We start from the raw sequence: 21,873 nt of genomic DNA, 5'->3' as shown, positions 1-21,873 counted from the left end.
CTCAGGAGGGCTGGATGGAGCCGGCACGGGAGGGCACGTGCGTGGAGCCGGCACTGGAGGGCACGTGCGTGGAGCCGGCACTGGAGAGCGCTCTGGAAGCGCGGACACTTGGGGGCGCTCGGGAAGAGCTGAGCTGGACGGGACCAGCGGAGACGCAGGAGAGCTGGGCGGGACCAGCGGGTACGCAGGAGTCCACCTGCGAGGAGCAGGCACTGGAGGGCGCTCTGGAAGCGCGAGCGGCGGCGGGCTCGGGAGAGCCGCGGACGACGGCGGGCTAGCTTCGACTCGGGCCCGGAAGTCTCCCAGACACCGGTATATCCCCAGCCTCCAGGTCAATCCCGTGGTGTCTGGGAGGTTCATGGGGCGGTGGTGACAGGCCCCGAGCCGGAAGAGCTGGAGGATGACAGCGTCGTGCAGCTCCGCCTTCCCGGCCAGCTCGCAGAACTCCTCCGTGTACTCCACGAAGGGGAGGTCACGCAAAACGAGGGCGCCGAGGCGGGCGGTGAACTCCATCGCCGTGGAGGGAGCGGGGAAAAAGGAGCTAACAAAAAACTTTCAAAAACGGAAAAAAAAGGCGGGGGTGGAAAAGCGCCGCTTACTTCTGTTTCGGTCCGGTCTTCTGTCACGTTCCCTCTCGGGACACAAGGAGCGAGGAGACGTAGGAGTTCCAAATAGCACATTTATTGGAGAGACACACACAAGGAGACGAGGAGCTTGGGGAGAGACGAACATCAATGACGTTAAGACGATACTGACGATTAAGACCGGACACAGGGGCTAGGAAACACAGGGATTATAAACACTGGGAAATTAGCAAGGAAGAACAGAAACAGGTGTGGGGCAATCACATGCAGGGCTGGGGACACATTAACTATTAATTAAAGGAACGAGGATGGCCAGATAGGGACACGAGAGGAGGGGAAACACAAGACAAGGACTGACAGTATGTATATATATATATATATATATATATATATATATATATGTATATATATATATATGTATATGTGTATATTATTTACAATATATACAATTTATTTGATAAGAATACGGTAAAAACTGAAATATTGTATATTGTATGTACTATATATATATATATATATATATATAATTTATTTTAGTGCTGTCAAATGATTAATCGCGATTAATCGCATACAAAATAAACGTTTTTGTTTACATAATATATGCGTGTGTACTGTGTTTATTTATTATGTATAAGTACACACATACAGTATATATTTTGAAAATATTTACATGCATTTACAGGTCTATATTTATATTCATATCATTTATATTATAAATAAATATATTCAATATATAAGCATAACATATTTAGCTGAAATATATACATGCATGTGTTTGTATTTATATATAAATAATAAATATACAGAGCACACACACCTACATATATTATGTAAACAAAATCTTTTATTTTGGATGCGATTTGTCGCGATTAATCGTTTTACAGCACTTATATATATATATTTATGGTGTATTCATAAATATTTAAAAAAAATGTTTTCTTTATTTTATATACTACTGTATGTATAGAGGAGACTGGGGCTACATGTCAAAGAGGCTATTTCTCACTAACTATAAGGTTCAAAGATTTGTTTTTTTTGTATTTTTGCCTTTTCAGTTATGTCTTTTATAACTGTGTTACTTGCATTTAGCCTTTAAATAATAAATAATAGCATTAAATAATGACAGCCTTCCATTTTAACAGTCAACCCCTTGAGAGGCATTTAGTGTGTTAACTAGCCCCAATTTCTCTCTCTCTGTGTCTTACTTGGTTTGACATTCTTGCTATTCATTCCTGGTTGGTGTTTTCATATTGTCATTCATATTATGTGACCAATTATAAAATTATTAGTAATTTCCTTTACCAGTTTCCTCCAGCAAATTTTGTCATACGCAAGAGCACGATCAGCCATCTCTTGTTCTGTTCTTTCGCTTGTTTTTACACGTCTTTCTCTTCCACCACACTCGTTTCCCACAGAATTAATTAACTCAACGTTACTCACTTTGCCCTTGTGATTGGCCTTTAATTCACTGCGCAGCCAGTTTGTGTGTATGTGACTTTATTTCTCTGTCACTGTTATTTTTAAAGTGACTTGCATCATTAAAATTTAGTAACGTGTACTATATTTAGCATCAGCCACTTTGCCAGGTCTTTATCATGGCAGTCAATAAGATGTAGGCTATGCATGCACATAATAGAGTTAGCATTTTAATTGTTAGTTAATCTGTCTGTTACACCCTATGATCAATGTTTCCTGTAATCTAACTGACACGGATCAGTCTCAGATGCTCATGTTGTTGTATTTGTCAGGTGGACACCCCGAAAGGAAGAGGTGTTGTATGGGACAGACAGACAGCATTAATGAGAAAGGTGGATACTCTGCTTTGGCCCGCACATTCTCTTTGATACTAGAAACAAAATTAGTGCCATCACCCTGTCGGTTCTTGCTGACCTCTGACAATCAGGCGCTCCATGCTTCACACACACCCACACACTTACACACATCAAACACACGACAGGTGATTTTTACACTGGGAGTTTGGCGCACACATGTACTCAGGGTCACCGAGGTGAGAGGAATGAGCTTCTGTTAAACAGAGGCATCTCTGATCTGTTCTGGAGAATTCTGTTTGCTGCTACTTTGCTAGAGTTCAGGTCGGTCTGGAGAAGAAGGAAGAAAGAAAAAAGGTACTAAATTGGAGTGGCTTCAGGTGCAGGGAGGGAAAACAGAGCATCCATACGTCAGGCGGGTCACAGAACTTGTCAGGACGGGCCTCAGCTTCATTTGTGTTCCCAGTGAGAAGGTTGTCGGGTATTATTTAATAACTATGAACTTTAGAGGATCTGACAGGCTTTATATGTCTCCTTTTTACTTTGGCTTATGAAAAAAAAAATGATTTAAATAGTCAGGTAATCTACCTGTCAATTTATTTTTTTAATATGACATGTGATTTGAATGTATTATGACCTTTAAGAGAAAAAGAAAAGCATACTATATGTAGAGTTGCTTTGTCCAAAGGCAGTGTATTTATTTATTTATTTTTATTATATTGATATATGAGCCATGTTAACACAGTGCTGGAGTTTTCTAATTTAGTAATTGTGTGAAAAACATATATTAATAATAATATTTAAAATAAAATGATTATTGTTTAATTTATAATAATAATATAATATAAAATAGACATGTAATTTTAAAATGTAATTTATTCCTGTGATGGCAAAGCTGAATTTTCCGTGGCCATTTCTTCCGTGTCACGTGATCCTTCTAATATGCTGATTTGGTGTTGACAACAGTTGTGATGCTCAATATTTTTGATCAATACTTTTTTTTTTGTTCTTTGCTGCATAAAAAGTTCAAAAGAACAGCATTTATTTGAAAGATACATATTTTGTAACTTTATATATGTGACCCTGGACCACAAAACCAGTCTTAAGTAGCACTGGTATATTTGTAGCAATAGCCAAAAATACATTGTATGGGTCAAAATGATCGATTTTTCTTTTATGCCAAAAATTATTAGGATATTAAGTAAAGATCATATTCCATGAAGATATTTTGTAAAGTTCCTACTGTAAATATATCAAAACTTAATTTTTGATTAGTAATATGCATTGCTAAGGACTTCATTTGGACAACTTTGAAGGCGATTTTCTCAATATTTAGATTTTTAAATAGTTGTATCTCGGCCAAATATTGTCCAATCCTAACAAACCATACATCAATGTAGAAAGCTTATTTATTCTCAATTTAAAGGAAAAAATATCCTTATGACTGGTTTTGGGTTTTGGTCCAGGGTCACAAATGTCTCACTTGTGATCAGTTGAAAGCATCCTTGCTGAATAAAATTGTTCATTTATTTATTAAAGAAAAGCACACACAACCACACATCATTTGTTAGCTAACTCTTTTTAGGTTGTCTACAGTCTAAATACTGTAAAGCTGATGTAAAGCCACCCAGCTTTATATAAAGCTGAGGTAAAGCTGCTTTGACACAATTTGCATTGTTAAAAGCGCTGTACAAATAATAGTGACTTAACTTGACTTAATTACCTGTTGTCCATATGAGAACTGCTAGATTCAATACATTACTATTGTTGCCCAGCATCCTTGAATTTTCTTCATTCCATAGACGCGTGAAATGCATAATGCTTTCTCTATCTACAATGGGAACTGAATAGAACAGTGCAATTGTTGCTCCTGTATTATTACATGTGTTTCGCATTACGCATGAAAGAAAGTGAGTTTTCCAATAAAGTCAAGGTCGCAGTTGAAAGTGCTCTGGAGGAGATCCAGGCTAGAAACCAAATTCACACCGTTATGTGTAATGTTACCATTGTTCAGGTGGTTACTTTTGTTTTGCCATGCTAAAGCGTCATCTGCTCTCCACGTCCTTGTGTTCTGTTCATATAAACACTCCAACGAAGTAAACAGCATATGGGCTCTGTATTCGTGTATGTATTGTCTTTCATTGTTTTCAGACCTTTGCAGCTCAGTCATTGCTCTCACACCTGACTCTTAGGCTCAAGGTCTGCCACTTCTTTCCTGTACAGCGAGACCAGATCTGTTTAAAGGAGAACGGAAGGTTAGCAATGTTTCATAACGAGATGACAGAGTTTATAAAGCACTCGCTCTCAACCACAGTTTTACCTGCAGTGCTGCCCATATAATAGGGCCACATGGGGCTTCTCTACAGTCCTGTTCCCCTCTCTCTCTCTCCGTCTCTCTATTTGTTTTCCTTTTCTTTATATTCTTTTGTTGTTCTGTCTCTTTCTCCGGTCTCACGACTGCTGCGGGAGGACACCCTCCCATCACCTTTGATCTTCCCCTTGGTTTCGATAATATTTTTGACAGGATTCAGGCTTTCTCTTTTCTTCGTCCTTTTTTTCCTGTGCTCCTCCTATTCCTTTTCACTTATTTTCTACTTGTAGCAGCTCATTCAGCTCCCTCTATAGTCATGCGATGGAGCACCACATATATACGCCCTGTCAAGGCCTGCGAGACAACTTGCCCCAACATTTCAAGCGCGAATTGGACTCTTGGAATTTTCCCCGGCGCAGATGATATATATAATTCATGCTGGGGTGTGAGAGCGGTGTCAACGTGTCAGGCGATTGAAGAAATGTAAAAGTGGGCTGTTTACTGGTCGAGAGACACACTCTTTTTTTTTCATTTCTTCTTGGAGTAGGGGAGAGAGGGCTTGTGGTTCATCAAAACCTCGCCTGCCTGTTCAGTTGTGATGCACGGGTAGCCATGCTAATCAAAGGAATGTCAGCACCAATGTATTTTCTTAGTTATCTTCTGGAAAAAAAATGTGCTGGTTTTAATTATTCATCTGCATCAATTAATTATGGACACTTCTTGTCAAGTATGCTGCGCACAAACACATGCTTGACGATACATTACAAGTCTCTCTTTGTAGCTTAGCATCGATCCATTGTTCAGCTCTTTTGTGATTTATTTTTGGGATTTTTACACTTTGCTGAGATTTAAAAATTCCTGCAAATCAGAACAAATGACCTCTTATATTAGTAAACTAGATGCTGTCTATCGATTGATTGTTAATTAATTAATGTGTTGGTTCATTCACCATTGTCTATACATACAGTATATGTGTGTGTGTGTGTATAGACCCTAAATGCTGTTCTTTCTATATTTGAAGCCACTGTCTATTCAGATTCGATGGAACAACTCATACCTCAGTTGGACATATTTATATATTTGTTAATTAATATCTTGTCAATTAGAACAGATCAATTAGAAAACATCATAATTTAGAAGTAATAGGCTATTTTCTGTCCTGTTTTGACCCCCCTCATCAGAACGCTCTGTTTGAATAGGCGTGGCGGATTGTAGACCTGCTATGATTGGCTAATAGTTGTGTATGTTGAAAAACAACAAATCATTTTAGTTTTAACAGTCAAACAGAAAACAAAATTTAAATATAGCTCCTTTCTTATATTCTTTATGCAGATTAGTGTTAAGGAAACTTTTGTGTTGTCTCCTGAGGCCACAGAAGTGTGCCATGAGCAAAATAATGCACCGCATGAAATGAAATAATAATCATCTATTAAATCTAAGAAACATCTATTTAAAAAGTGCATAAAGGCTAAACTAACATATATAAATCAAATATAAGCAGCTCTAGAGTGCTAATTTATGCATGGCTTAATGCAAAAAGCCGAAGCGCGAATCACACAGATTGCATTTAAAAACATATGAGATGCAGTGGAATGGAATAAAACCCCCACTAATTCTCGAACCTCTTTAACTTCACATGGCTTTCTATAAATCTTTGTGTGAGACGTGAGTGCAACAGTCATAGCTGTCCGTCTCAAAATGCGCAGAACATGCACTCTGTGCGTGAATGGCTTGGTTTCGGTTTTAACCTAACCAAGAGTTTCTCCACACTCTATCGTTCTTTGATATTTTGAATGAAAAACGCAGCAGTGTCGGATCTTGTGGGTTCAACTTGTTTGGCTAACAAAAGCATTAAAATGCAACCACAACACCTACATCATCACCACTGATAAGGCTCCCAGACGCACACCTATAATTCAAATGCACAGTTTTTCCCGTTCAAATGCTAATTTTTATTTTAAATTCAAATAATATTTATTTTTTTATTCACAATCTCCTCAACGCAGGCAGACACAGCACTCATTTTAACATGTGTTTGTGTGTTCTGATGTCACAGCTGCTTTTCAGTCATAGTACATCGTGCGCTATACCGAACATGTTTTCTATCATTATCAATGAAGGTGTACCGTCAATAAATACCGAAACCGTTTTATCGCCCAGGCCTGTGCATAAATACTCTGTACATATCCAATAATCTGTAATCGCAGACAAAGCAATAGGATCAAAGGAGCAAGTTCTTACTGATGCGGTCTGGAACATCATTAAAAATAAAGTTCATCCTCTCTTTCCTAATGTTGGAATCAGAAGGAATGCAATACAAAGACTGTTTTTCCGCAACTTGGCACTGAACAGCATCTTCTTGTCTTCAGAGCCATGTTTATCGTTTGATTTCTGTGTAGACCTGCATGCACGAATCGATGGGCGGGGCTAAACAGGCAGCAATGTAGAAGCAAGCGTTGATCTTCTTCTGTGAAGGTGGTGTTCAGCCACACTATTACGTCACAAAATGGACCAACTTACAGGATGTTTTTATAGTACAATGACCTCTTACAGTATATGTAAAAAGATCAAGGGAATTTTGATCAGTCAGTGCATGACCCCTTTAAAATATACCAATATTAAGTGAGATTTATGCTTTATATTTATATATATACATATATATATATATACAGTATATATATATATATATATATATATATATATATATATATTAGTGGTGTCAAAATTAGCGCGTTAACACATGCTATTAATTATTTTCAGATTAACGCGTTAAAAATATTAACGCAAAATAACGCAGGGGCGGGGCTAAGGTTGGCCACCCCATTCGCAACTGCTGCATCTGTCTCTTTTTTCTTGCAAAGGATTGCGTTTATTTAGATGCAGAATGTCTTTATGACCACATCAAACGGGAGAAGTTTCAGAAACATGCTCTATACGTCGCCTCCACGCCAGACGCGAGTCAAACAAGCGCGTAAAAGATACTGTGCTCGTAGCGCGCACTCTTCAAATACACGCACAAAGGTGCCGGTGCGCGCTGTAGCCTATATCATTTCATATCATACAGCGAAAGAAACTACGTGCATGCAATGTCGTAGTTATGCCGTCAGTTAAGGCATGAAGTTACCAAAAAGGCAATTAAAGCTGCCTTAATCTGTGTGCATGCATGCAATAGCCTATGTTATATATGCGTCACATTTAAGTACATGTCTCTGAAATGGTTTTAAAAACTGTCCTGAGGCACCCTAGCACTGTCTCCCTCATCTAAAATACCCAATTCAACTCATCCGCTCATTAGTTGAGACTTTCAGACCTGAAGTGAGTCAGAAAATGTAAAGAGATTTGTGAGAAAATAAGATGCATGTCAGATCCCCATCACCTTCAGCAGCAGCAGCTTTTAAAGCAATAGCAGGCAAATAAGTTAATAACCAGCTGCTGTGATGTCTATTAATCCAAACAAAAGAAAAAGAGCAAATCAATAACTTTTATAGTTTTAAGGGGTTCATCTATATTTAATTTAGAATTTAGTGTTTGGTAAGTATTAATTTTCTGTATATTTCTGCTGAAGGGCACAGCTAGCTAAATATGTCATTTATTATAATGGGTTCATGTGAAGATTGTTTTAAGTTCACTTAAATTAGATGTTAAGTCTAATAAATGTTAAAATTGATAGCTCTCAATTATACTGCAATGCTATATGACTACAGTCAATGGTTAAATATTCAGGGGGCCAAAATTCTTTTTTTATAGAGACATCAGTAGTATTGATATCGGTGATGCTGGCCTTCAATCATAAAAAAGATATCATTAAAGAAATATTAAAAATATACTGTCTTTATGTTGTTTGTACATTGTACATTTGAAGATTGTTTATTTAAAAACTTGAATGTTAGGTGGGGTTAAGCGTGATTAATCACGATTAATTTTAGAAAAATGTGTGATTGTCACATGTTGGTTTTCCTTTCAGTTCTGTTTTGACCTTATTTGGTAGTTCCTGTTCTTATTTAGTTAATTAGTAATCATCATTTAGTCTTTTCACCTGTGTTTGATTAATTATCCAGTTTGCTCCTTTGTTTCCTGTTTCTTTATAAGCATTCAGTTTTGTCCCTATCCTTGTCGGTTCTTAAGTTAGTAATGGTTTAATGTGTGTTGATGCTGAATAAATATACCTTTTGTTATTCGTCGTTGTGGGCGCCCCTTTACTACAACCACCAACCGTAACAGAAGAACCGACCGCTTACCGAAGACGAGATCTGCTCAGGATGCTGGAGCTTGTGCCCGTCGTTTGCGGGGGTTCACGCCGCCGTTCGCGGCTCGCCCCTGCCCGTGCTGCGAGGGATGTCGGGCTGCCTGTAGCGGCTTACCCTGGCCACCCGTTTTGGGGAGAACGGGTCGCCATTCGCCGCACACCCTTACCCACCGCCCCAATGAAATTCGCTCCGCCTGAGACGGCGAGGAATGTTCCGCCCGCGGCGAGGAGGATTCCGCCGCAAGGGGCGATGAACGTTGCGCCGTCGGCAACGAAGAGGATCCCGCCGTACACGGCGAGGAATGTTCCGCCCGCGGCGAGGAGGATTCCGCCGCGAGGGGCGATGAACGTTGCGCCGTCCGCGGAGAAAAGGGATTCCGCCGCCAATAACGGTTCCCCCGAACCACCGAGGGGGGAAAAACAGGTGCCGGTGGGGATTTTAATTGAGTTTGAGGGCATGTCATTCCCTCCAGTGCCTGCTCCTCGTCAGTAACATCCAGTGCCTGCTCCTCACCAGCGCCATCCAGTGCCTGCTCCTCGCCAGTGCCATCCAGTACCTGCTCCTCGCAAGTGCCCTCCAGTGCCAGCTCCTCGCCAGTGCCTTCCTGTGCCTGCTCCTCGTCTGAGCCCACCAATTCCGGCACCTCGCAAGTGCCCACCTGAGTTCCCGCTGGTCCCGTCCAGCCCACCTGAGTTCCCGCTGGTCCCGTCCAGCCCACCTGAGTTCCCGCTGGTCCCGTCCAGCCCACCTGAGTTCCCGCTGGTCCCGTCCAGCCCCGCGCCTCCCGTGCGCCCTCAAGTGTCCGCGCTGCAAGAGCGCCCTCCTGCGTCTTCGCTGGTCCCGTCCCGCTCTCCTTTGTCTCCGCTGGTTCTATCCAGCTTCGCGCCTCCCATGCGCCCTCAAGTGTCCGCGCTGCAAGAGCGCCCTCCTGCGTCTCCGCTGGTCCCGTCCAGCTCTCCTTCGTCTCCGCTGGTTCTATCCAGCTTCGCGCCTCCCATGCGCCCTCAAGTGTCCGCGCTGCAAGAGCGCCCTCAAGTGTCCGCGCTGCAAGAGCGCCCTCAAGTGTCCGCTCTGCAAGAGCGCCCTCAAGTGTCCGCGCTGCAAGAGCGCCCTCAAGTGTCCGCGCTGCAAGAGCGCCCTCAAGTGTCCGCTCCTCCAGAGCGCCCCCAAGAGCCCGCTCCTCCAGAGCGCCCCCAAGAGCCCGCTCCTCCAGAGCGCCCCCAAGAGCCCGCTCCTCCAGAGCGCCCTCAAGAACCCTCTCCTCCAATGTGGCCCCCAGAGGGGAACTTTCCCAAAGAAATTTTTGGGGGGGGCCATATAGTCTCAGTCTGTGTGGCCAGGCCAAGGGCCAAGGCCACGGAGCACCCCGATCCGCCGAGGCCGTCCGAGGATCCCGATCCACCGAGGCCGCCCGAGGACCCCGATCCGCCATGGCCTCCCGAGGATCCAGATCCGCCATGGCCGCCCGAGGATCCAGATCCGCCATGGCCGCCCGAGGATCCAGATCCACCATGGCCGTCCGAGGGCCCCGACCCGCCATGGCCGCCCGAGGATCCAGATCCACCATGGTCGCCCGAGGACCCTGATCCGCCATGGTCTACCGAATCTCCAGTCCCGCCATGGCCTCCCGAATCTCCAGTCCTGCCATGGCCTCCCAAGGCCCCTGATCCGCCCTGGAGGCTTCCCTGTTCTCCTCCTTGTCCTGATCCTATGCCAGTCTCCAGGACGCCCGCCCCCCCCTCCCCGATGTTACTGTTACGGTGCGGGACGCACCTACCGGGAGGGGGGCGATATCTGTCACATGTTGGTTTTCCTTTCAGTTCTGTTTTGACCTTATTTGGTAGTTCCTGTTCTTATTTAGTTAATTAGTAATCATCATTTAGTCTTTTCACCTGTGTTTGATTAATTATCTAGTTTGCTCCTTTGTTTCCTGTTTCTTTATAAGCATTCAGTTTTGTCCCTATCCTTGTCGGTTCTTAAGTTAGTAATGGTTTAATGTGTGTTGATGCTGAATAAATATACCTTTTGTTATTCGTCGTTGTGGGCGCCCCTTTACTACAACCACCAACCGTAACAGTGATTAATTAGTAAATTTTTTTAATCGATTGACAGCACAAATATATATATGTGTGTATGTATATATATATAAACTCTTTGGCGGTTACTTTAGGTAGCTGCAAATGAAGTTAATATATAAAATGAAATGTAATATTTAAAAAATATATTCTTTGAAAAAAGTTATAACTTTTTAACAATTTTCAGAAAAGCATCACAAAAATATCAAAATAATCTTTTGTGGTGTGCGTGAACAGGATAATCATACCTTTTAGTAATATGGTTGTCAGTCTGGAAAACTGTGTAGATTCAACACCTAAATGGATTCAAATATTGAGATATTGCAGTGAGATATCATCTTAGAGCCACCAAAGGAGAACATCTTGGTCTATTTCTGTTATAACTCCAAAATAATGGTGCCCATAAAATGTGTGTGACATCTTGGCTTTAAGTGCAGTGCAGAAGAAACATCTCTGTTTGATGACTTCGCAGTGAAGAGTTCATTATCAGAACATTGAGCAGAGGTCAGGCATCTGTCTGAAAAGCGCTGCTCTGATTCCTACAGAGAAGGTTCAAACAGAAGGTCACATTGATTCATTCTGATGTGTTAGCAGTCTGTTTTTCAGTGTTGGCATTCATAATGTGTATGGATGATTTGAGTTGACAAACCTAGGCCGTCTTGTTCTGTCATGGACTCTGTAAGTGAAGTCCAGCTCAATGCATAGGTCTCTAAGAGAGTAAATGTGTTTCTTCAATCTCAGCAGAGCGTCTGGTAAGTCAGAAGGCTGGACGGCACAATGTAGGCTCTATTGCTTTCTTACAAAAAAGAAGTCTTTGACATGTGCATTCAGAGTTTCCATTGCACATCAATGTTCCTTGTATTCAGAGAAAAAATATAGCACATGGTAACATTCCTTCTTTAGTCATTTTTGTACTCACTTTCACTGTTTTCATAGTTCTGAAAATAAATTTTCTTTACACTGAAAAGAAAAAAAAAATTTGTATGAGTATTTTTGTCTATTGTTCCAATATAAAAATATACTGTATATACACTACTGTTCAAAAAATTGGAGGCAGTAAGAATTTTTTTAAAGAAATTAATACTTTTATTCAACAAGGACACATTAAATTGTTCAGAATGACTGTAAAGACATTTATAATGTCACAAAAAGAGAATCTATTAAAAATGCTGTTCTTCAAATGTTCTCTTCATCAAAGAATCCTGGAAAAAAACACATTTCATTAAGAAGCACAATGCATTTTTCAACTAATAATAAAAAGAAGAAAAGCAACTCATTAAAATGTAAATATATATGTATATGTTAAAATAGAAAACAGTTATTTTTATTTGTAAATAAATGCAGCCTTTGTGGACATAAGACTCTTCTTTTAAAAATGTAAAACAAATATAAAAAATGGTATTGTAAATAAAAAGATCATTTTAATTTCATGAAAATTTGTTAGACTAGCATGACATATTATATCTTGCATTATTTTTCTAACCCATTGTCAGATATATTTATTTTTGTTGTTTTAATACAAAAATCTAACAAAATTTATTAAAAATAATTAAAAATAAGAAAAAAATCAGCTTATTCTCTTATTAAGAGAATATTATACTATTATAGTATACTATGTAATATACTATTTATTAATGCAATTTTAGGATGGTTTTGTGTAATTACAGATATAAAATAAAGAATAATTACAGTTAATACAGTTATTTCATCTTTAAAATGAATGAGTTCTCATCTCGTTACATTCTCGCAAACGTCAGTTTTCCTGTTACAATTTGTAGCTCTAAGGGCTTTTTAAAGGGGAGAGGCACATTTAAGAAATGTAGTGAATTACTTTTTAAATGATGTCTAAAGCCCTATTCGGACTGGACTAGTTTTACAGGGGGTCGTTAGAGAAATTAGTGTTTTTCTCACACAACCTCTGTAATAATTTGAGAGCAAATTGCCTTCTGTATTCAGCAAACTCAGTGATCCTCTGAGAAAACGAATCCCGTCCGAATGCGATGTCTGTGATTTGCCGGTGATTTTTTTTTTTTCACAATGCGTTTCCTTGTGTGTTTTGTCCAACGTGAATTACCATAGACGTGCACATTTGATATATTTGCCTCCTGGCAAAGAAAAAAGTAAAAATAAAAATACAATAATAAAATCAAGAGCCAGATCACGTAAACTGTTAAGTCTGGCTATTGTAATATCAGCGTCAGGTAAAAATTATTCGTGTTCATTTCTGCACTCAATTACATAACATTTGAATTATTTTTTGCACCTTTATGAAAATTAAACACGGGTTTACTACAAATAAATAACTAAAGTAAAAGTAAAGTAACCACCCATTATCATGGTTTTGCTATACTAGCCATTTAGCTTCACCATGGTATTTGTGTGATTGTACTAATGGTAATCAATCCGAATGACTATACGCAATGCACGCATACAGAACGTGTTATCTCTGAAACGCCCAGATGTCCAAAACAGACCCTCCCACCTCTGTAATGAACACGGAGATGTTAGTCCCATCCGAATTGGTACATGAAAATCGAAGGTGATAAGAATCGAAACTCAAACGTAGTTTAGAAAACTAGTCCTGTCCGAATAGGGTTTAAGAGTACTCAAGATAAGATGGAGGAAGTTCTCTGACTTCAAAAGAATGGAACATCTTTTTTTTACAGGACGGTTCTTACCTCAGATGCTTCTTGAAACCTTCTGATTGGGCTGTTCAATAATTACAATGTACCAGAAAAAGATACTATGTAATGGCCAGCAATCAGTGATGCTTCTGCAATTACAGGCTAAGGCAAGCACTAAGTGGTACAAACACCATCATATTGTCCAGGCCAAGGGTTTATTTCTATTTGTAATCATAATTTTTATGATTAAATACATGATGCTTGTCTTGTTGAAGGTGATTTATTTTCTATCTTTATTTTAATTATTATTATTGTTTTATAAATATTTACGAAGATCATGTAAGAAATCAACATCTTCCTTCCTCTTTTTCTTTCACAGCTACCTCATCCCTAAACACTCAGCTCCAGCATCTTCAACAGCTCCAACAGCTACAGCATCACCAGCAACAGCATCATCATCATCAACAACAGCAGCAGCAACAACAACAACAGCAGCAACGAGAACGAGAGCAGCGTGAAAGAGACCAACGAGAACGAGAACGTGAGCAGCACCAACAGCTCTGTGGTCCAACGCATCTCCAGCCACCCAGCCATCATCAGCTCACTCCTCCCATTCAGTCACAAGTCTCTGGACCTTCTCCAGGCTCTGCCTCCACCTGTACCTCCACCAATCATGGCTCAGCCCAGCCTCCTCAGTCTCCGCCCCCTCATAGGCAAAACCAATCACCAGCTCACAGCTTGCCATCACCTGTCACACCTCCTCTGCCACTACAGGTAAGATAAAAAAATAAAAAAAAAACTTTATTTTTTATTTTATTTTAAAATAACTGGGTGAATTTAATAAACACTTCCCGTTTAAAATAATAACCACACTTTCCTGCATTTGTTTTTTTTTTTTTAAATCATTAAAGTAATGGGACAAATTCACATATAAAATAATAACTAAAATAATAACTGCATTATTTAATTTAATTTTATTATTTAATTTAATTTAATTTTATACAATTAAAGTGATGGGAGTAATTCAATCAACACTTCCCATTTAAAATAATAACTGCCTTTTTCTGCATTCATATCATGACAGACCAGTATTTTAGGGGGTTTTGATCTTGAAAAAAAAGGAAAACAGAACAAAAGCTTTAATCTGATATCAAAATAAATTCCTCATATTTCCAGACAGCCGTAGCCAGCAACCTTCCTTGTATTGCTCCTCACCCAGTTCACCTCTTGTTTACACACTAAAAGTGAAGTTATTTAAAGCTGTAATATAAGTTGACTCGTGATGGGGAGCAGCTCTAGAGTGCTGCATGGCACGGGGGCAGTTGAGACCGATCGACTCAATGTAATGACCCCTAAATATGATGTCGCCTCACTTAAAGAACTCATTCTTCTACATTATTCACAACATGTCTGGAAAAATGGAGCTCTGGAGTGAGACGAGGTCTAGGATGAATGTTAGAGAATGGGGCAGTAATTCAATTGAATGATTGAATCTGTCTGGGGAAATCTTGGATATTACAAATATTGTTTCTGGAGGAGGTGCCTGTTTGCCAAGCCTGTCCCTGAAAAAAAAAATGAAAATTGAAAGTTTATTGTTAAGAGTTTATCCCAGCCATCTTGCTAGTGACAGCAATAGACTATTATTGGAAATGAAGAGCTGTGGAATATTGAATTACGAGTAATGATGCTTTTGGTGTAACTTCATTTGAAACAATTTTATGATAATCACTTATTGACATGTTGTGAAAATGTATAGTATATGCAGCCGATTGAACCAGATTAGTTTTCAACATATTTTATCTTTTGCAAATAACATCTTGCATTGGGAAGTCCAAAGAACCATATGTCAGTGTTGACTGGATAAGATGATTTTGTTGATATTTTATTTCGTTATCTTTTATTGTCATGCAGGCTTATAAAATTGAAACAAACCCCACAGATGGCACACATGAATTGCTGTTGCTTCAGTTAGCTAATCTCTTTTAAAGGGGCCATGTCATATCAAATTTGCCTTTATCCGACATTTTCATTAATAAAAAAGCTTTTTTGACAATTCAAATGTAACTTTCAGTTTTCACTAAAACTTCCTCAAAATGAGCGTTTATCGAAACTAATCTGCAAAAATTACTGTAACTTGGTGTAAAACACAAATATGATACTGTAAGAACTTTACCAACATTATCATATATGATCTGACCCCTTTAAATTTTTATGCAGCTTGTGTTTTAAATAACAAATATAAGTGATATTTTCATATCTTACTCTTTTAGTTTGTCTATCCATCTGTTCTTCCTCTTCCTTCTCATCTGGCTGTCTGAGTCGGTCACTAATAACATGCCATCCTCCCTACATGTCCCAGTGGTTTCATTTCGGTTTGAGAGAGGCCAGGGTCGCCTCTCTGTCCTTCCCCGCATTCATCAGCGTCACAGCCCTTATTGCTCTGTGCTGTACCACAACCCCACTTCCCCCTTTTTTATGGCTGCCATCAGTTTAGTCATTTATTTCGCCTTCTGTCCCTCTGCCCACCCTGCATTCCCACCTGCTGGATCCTATGGGGCCCCACATTTAATGGTCTCCAGAGCCCAGAACTAGTGGTTTCCGAGGGATTCCTTAGGAAAGGCCAGCCATATATTTCTTCATTTGCAGTTGAAGCACACCTGATTCAATCTGTCAAGTTCTCATCAGGCCTTTCTGATACATGATTCAGAATAGATTAAATGGGAGGGAGTGGCAATGGGGCCTCCAAAAGCTTGGCTTTAATGTGTGATGTTGCCCTCCTCATTGGCTAGATGCATCCTCAGGTCTAGATGCATCCTAGGTCTAGAATTGTCTTAAATGCGTATGATATGTACACAGATTTGAATATATATTTGTGGATGAGGGTCAAGTAGCTGTGTTGTAATTGTGTCTGTTGTAAGGGATCATGTACAATCAGCTAGTCAGTATTGCAAAAAATAATGGTTAAGAAGGTGCTTATATGCCTAAAATGCTTATACATTATTATGCTTTTTACATAGCTTTTTACAAAATAAATTAATATTGATACACAGCTTACAAAGTCAGTTAAATTCATTTAAATTACTTTTAATAATTTTCAAATTCCAAAAAAAATGTCTTTCATGATATTGTGACAATCTTAGAAGTTTAAAGTTGAAATACTGCTTTAAACCAAGACAAAAACTGCATTGGGACCCAGGACAGAGCCGTGAGGAACACCCTTCACCTGGGGTGTGTTAGTAGAACTTCTCTACAGGTTTTCAAATATGAGGCATTTGAGCGTTTTAAACACTTTCACTTACAAAGGTTTTCACCAAGGCAGAACTGCTTGAGGACCCAAGACCCAAGTGTTGAAAGAGCTTCTCTATAGGTTTTTGAGCTGTACTTTCTGATTTTATCCCAGTGACCCATGAATAGATTTTACTGCTAAGAGTTATATGTGATCCTCTTGTTAATCCAAAGAGAGAGCGGCACCAGAGACGACAGCATCATTACCTTTCCCTTCACTGTGTGTGAGATTGGGAAAAAGAGAGCGATAAGTGTACATCTATATGTGTATGTGTGTGTCAGTAGGGGTTCGAAGTTCCCGCTTCATGGGGGTCCACATTACCAGTTAACCAATGTGATTGTGTGTGTGGCAGGGTTTGCAGGCTGCCTGTCCTGTGGGGCTGAAGTTGTAATTGGGCTTATGTTTACGTCTGCTTGAAAAAGTTATAGCATACTTCACCAGAGTGCTGTTTCTAGCCTTTAGGGACAGCCACAGTTAGACATTGTGAACACCTAGAGAATTTTGGGAATGTGTATTTCCAGGATCTGTCATAATTATCCCTTCTGGTCACACAGGTACCTCCCCGCCCTCTCAGTTTCTCTTGCCTTCCATTCCTCTCTTTGGGTTTAATCATTTTAGTAAGGGAGGGCAGACAGGTCTCCTATTATCTGAAGACACCTAAAGGCCCCGATAGAGGCCTTCTGTTGCTGAACTGACAACATGACAGCGTGTTAGCATCCCACTCTGATAATACCACAGTCAGTGTGTCCAGTGTACGAAGCTAAGTGCTCACCGCCGCCTCTCTCTCTCTCTCTCTGTCTCTCTCTTATTTTTCTTGTCTCGTTTTCTTTATTTAGTCAAAAGTTCAGGCAGGTTTTTGTAAGTCTCTGACCCTGAGTTCCTTTATACAGTTCAATTTTATGATTTTCCAGTTACAGTTTTCTGTAGCCAGTAGTTTTTACACTGATTTCAGTGGAGATTCATGCTTGTTTCTTTATATTAGTCCAACTACAGTCTAACAAAACTAACATTAATAATGACAATCGTTACTTAGCCTATATTTGGATGAATATGGTAGCATCATTTAAACTTATAAATGTATTGTAACTCGAATGTTTAATTGCAATTGATCACATTCAAAATAAACGTTTTTGTTTACATAATATATGTGTGTGTAGTGTGTATATTTATTATGTATATATAAATACACACACATACAGTATGTATTTTGAAAATATTTACATGTATTTACATGTATATAATTATATTTATATTATTTTTATTACAGATAAATATATTTAATATATAAACATAACATATATATTTTTAAATATATACGTGTGTGTGTGTATTTATATAGATATAATAAATATACACAGTACACACATATTATCTAAAAAAAATTTGGATGAATCTTTTTACAGCACTACACAACATACAAATAAATGTATAAAACCTAGGAAATGTTTATTGAAACAAACTGATTTGCTACAAAAAAGTACTATCTATTAACTATCTACTTTTTCTCCAAAAAAAGTACTATTTAAACAATTTTAAGGAGGACAAATATGCTTGAATGGATAGTTTATCTTAATAAAAAGTCATTTATTTGCGTCCTATATCATTCTGAACGTGTATAACTTTCTATTCTCTATGGAACACAAAATAATATATTTTGAATAATGTCTCTATTGTTTTTGTCCCTACAACATTGTTTCAGACCCAGTTGACTTATTTTATTTTATTTCAAAATACCTTCTTCTGTGTTAGAATGACTCAAGAGTTAGTACGTGATGATAGAATTATAATTTTTTTGGTGAACTGTTCCATTGCTACTTGTATTTAGCAACTCCACAACACATATCAAAATATTACCATGACAATCATTTTATTCTAAAGTTTAAAACTTCTCATATCCATCTTCCTTTCTGTTTTTTGAAAAACTGATTATTTTACCTCACAGCAGAGAGGCAGCATTCAAAAAAAGAAGCAGGGGGGGTAGAGACAGGCTGTTGTGACGACAACCAGATGGTGGAGATTATGAAATTTGCCTAAGTGTGTTAATTGGCTGATTAGCGGGGTGGCTGAATTTGCAGGTGCTGATTGATTGGAGCGACGGGGTTTCTCCACGCTGAGGGGACTCAGGGATTTGAGGAGGAGGGGGCAGCTCGGCGGGCAAACCGGTTACACCGGAATTGATCTTAATTAGATCTGAGAGACCTGCCACAGCAGAATGGTCACAGCGATTAAAATGAAAAACAGGAGAAATTACTGATCAAATTAATCATAATGTCAGCCTACAGCTGTAGGTCTGCTGTAATTTGCCACTCCACTGGCTTACATCAGCCCTGAGCCACACGCACACACTGCTCTGTGGCACAGAGAGAGAGAGAGAGAGGTGGGGGGGGAAGCAGGGCAGACCATCCACACACACACACACACACACACACACAGACACACAGACAGAGCCAGGGCATACTGATATAGGCGCATATACAGTATTTACACTCATGTTGTGACGATTTTGTGACAAATAGTTGCTCTGCTTTTTGTGGAACCTGTGATACATGATACATTTTTTCAGGATTCATTGATGAATAGAAAGTCAAAGGAGCAGCATTTATTTTAAATAGATTTTTTTTAAACATTATAAATGTATTTACTGTCACTTTTTGATCAGTTTAATGCATCCCATTTCCCAGCATGTAAAACTACTATTCACAGTTCCTTCACTAACAGTCCTTGACCTTGCCATTGTATCTGCCTCCATGGTTCCAGGGCAGACAGGAAGACAGAGAGAGAGACAGGAGAAACAATAAGGGTACAGAGAGATCTCCTGTCTGGGTGTTTGTCTGTACAGTCTTAGCCAAAGGGTCAAGGTTTGGATGGTTATCCAAAACTACACCATTCTGATGACGAAAACGTATGTTCATTGCTGGCCATTTTCTGATAAAATTATTATTATTTTTTTAATGTAAAATAAAAACTTTTTTAAAGACATTTAAAGGCATAGTTCACCCCCAAAAATAAGCAAAGCCCATTCCATAAGCAAAGATGCGTAAATTCAAATTGTGTGCATCTGCATGGTTCTGAATCTGCGCTACCTAAACAACTGCCGTTAGGACAGCTGTAACGGACTGTTTTCTCCAGGTATTATAGACCACCTCGGGCTTAGCTGTCTCTCTCTCGTCTCTCAGACAGAGTGGCTGTAAGGGTCTGCCCGGACCCCCGACCTAGAATCTTACAGCAGTAATTACAGGCTACTGCCTGGTATTCAGCCAACGCCAATTTACTACCTCAGCGTATGGACGACTCACCCCTGTCTCCTCTAGCTCTCTCCGTCTTGCTCTGTCGTTCCTAATTTTCATCGCTCTCCCCTTTCCCTCTCACCTAACCCCTTTTCTGTCTCTCTCACTTGTTCATACTTTTCCTCAACCTCTCTAGACTGTACTGCGCCCTTACTTGTCCATCTTTTACCCCTGCTTTCTCTCCCACTCGCCCATCGCTCTAAGACACACCCCTCCTGATGTACTGATGTGTGCCACAGGAGGCTGAGACCCACGAGTGCTGCAATTACGCCGGCCTCTTCTCCTCCATCCTTTCTATGTCTCTGCTCCTCTCTCCTCCTTTCCTCTCATCTACCTCCCTCTATCTTTGTCCATTCTCCACCATTCCCCAGCAATCAGCCATCATTATAGCTTGCTCCTGAAACCCCATCCCTGCCAAGGTCAGACGCCCTTAACGCACACATGCTCATGGACAGACACGTATACACACATGCCGATTTTGTCTTTCGTAATGCCCCCTAAAAACATGTTTTTGTCTCTCACAGGGACCCCCAACCCCTTTATTATAGTAAAGCAGCCTAAAGACTTATTAGCTATCTAAAAGAAAGTTTTTCTGTAATTTTTCATCTGCTTTTTAAGCAGCACCCAAAAAACCACTTTTCAGTAGAGAGCACTTTTCACAATCCAATCAATTCCGACTGGGTAAAGTCAAGCCCTGCCCTTTTTTTTCTTGTTGGATATCCCATTTCATTTGGTAGAGTTACTAGAGTACATAATAAAACTGTGCAGTGTGTTGACATTAATAATGTGTGTAACGTTTTGCTGTGTAACAGGCTGCCTAAAGAGTGTGTAATTAGGTTGTAGGATTATTTAATGTAGGATTATTTTATTGTGTTTTGTTATATTTTAACACAGTACTTCCTATGGAACAGAAGTTCATTTTAAATAAATATTTAACCTCTTTTCTGTTTTAATTTTTCCTTCCCTCACTTGTTTTATCCATGCCCTGTATGGTCTCTCTTCGATCTCTTCTATTTTTTTCTTCTTTCTTCTTTCTTCTCCCTCTCTCTCTCTCTCTCTCTCTCTCTCTCTCGCTCTCGCTCGCTCTCTCTCTCTCTCTCTCTCTCTCTCTCTCTCTCACTCACTCACTCACTCACTCATTAATGCAGCCCAATAGACAGCCCTTCTTAAGAAGGCAGAAAATTACCTTACATAACGAAACTCCCACTATATGAAAATACAAATGTGCACTGGTGACTGAAGCAGAAAATAAGACTATTGCCCATCAACAGCAGCACAGCGTTTGGTATGAATAATTATAAGGCATGTGATGCAGCCAGTGAGGAAAATCTGGGTGCTGAAAGCAAATCACCTTTTTATTTACCCAAAATGAGGGATTATTTTCAGAAAAAAAAGAAAAGGCAGCACTGGGGCACCTTGTAAGAAAGAAAAGACTTCCAACTGTAGACATTTGGATATGACAATTTGACATTTACAGTAAATAACCATTATTACCCATTTTTTGTGTTTTATTTTACAATTTAAAACATAATTTTGACAAACAGTTTTGGAGATGTTAACATTCCCCATTCAGGTTGATAGAGGCTGTACATATACGCCTATTACTTTTAATTATTAAATAATTAAAACAAACAAACAAAACAAAATGGTGCATGGGAATGTCATCAAGTTGGCCTCTAAATGAATTGTG

At 39.6% G+C, this 21,873-nt stretch overlaps 1 protein-coding gene across 1 annotated transcript in view; it reads left to right on the top strand.

Moving 5' to 3' along the window:
- The window catches only part of LOC306863575 (POU domain, class 6, transcription factor 2-like), a 94,477-nt gene that overhangs the window by 45,657 nt on the left and 26,947 nt on the right, over positions 1-21,873 (top strand). Inside the window, exon 4 of the mRNA XM_079406996.1 lies at positions 13,990-14,384. Coding sequence (XP_079263122.1) covers positions 13,990-14,384 — 395 coding nt within the window. The remainder of the gene's footprint in view (positions 1-13,989; positions 14,385-21,873) is intronic.

The sequence above is a fragment of the Barbus barbus genome (assembly GCF_936440315.1).
Source record: "Barbus barbus genome assembly, chromosome: 44".
Lineage (NCBI taxonomy): Eukaryota > Metazoa > Chordata > Actinopteri > Cypriniformes > Cyprinidae > Barbus > Barbus barbus.
Note: the sequence above shows the minus strand (reverse complement) of the source record. Positions and strands in the feature narration are given on the sequence as shown.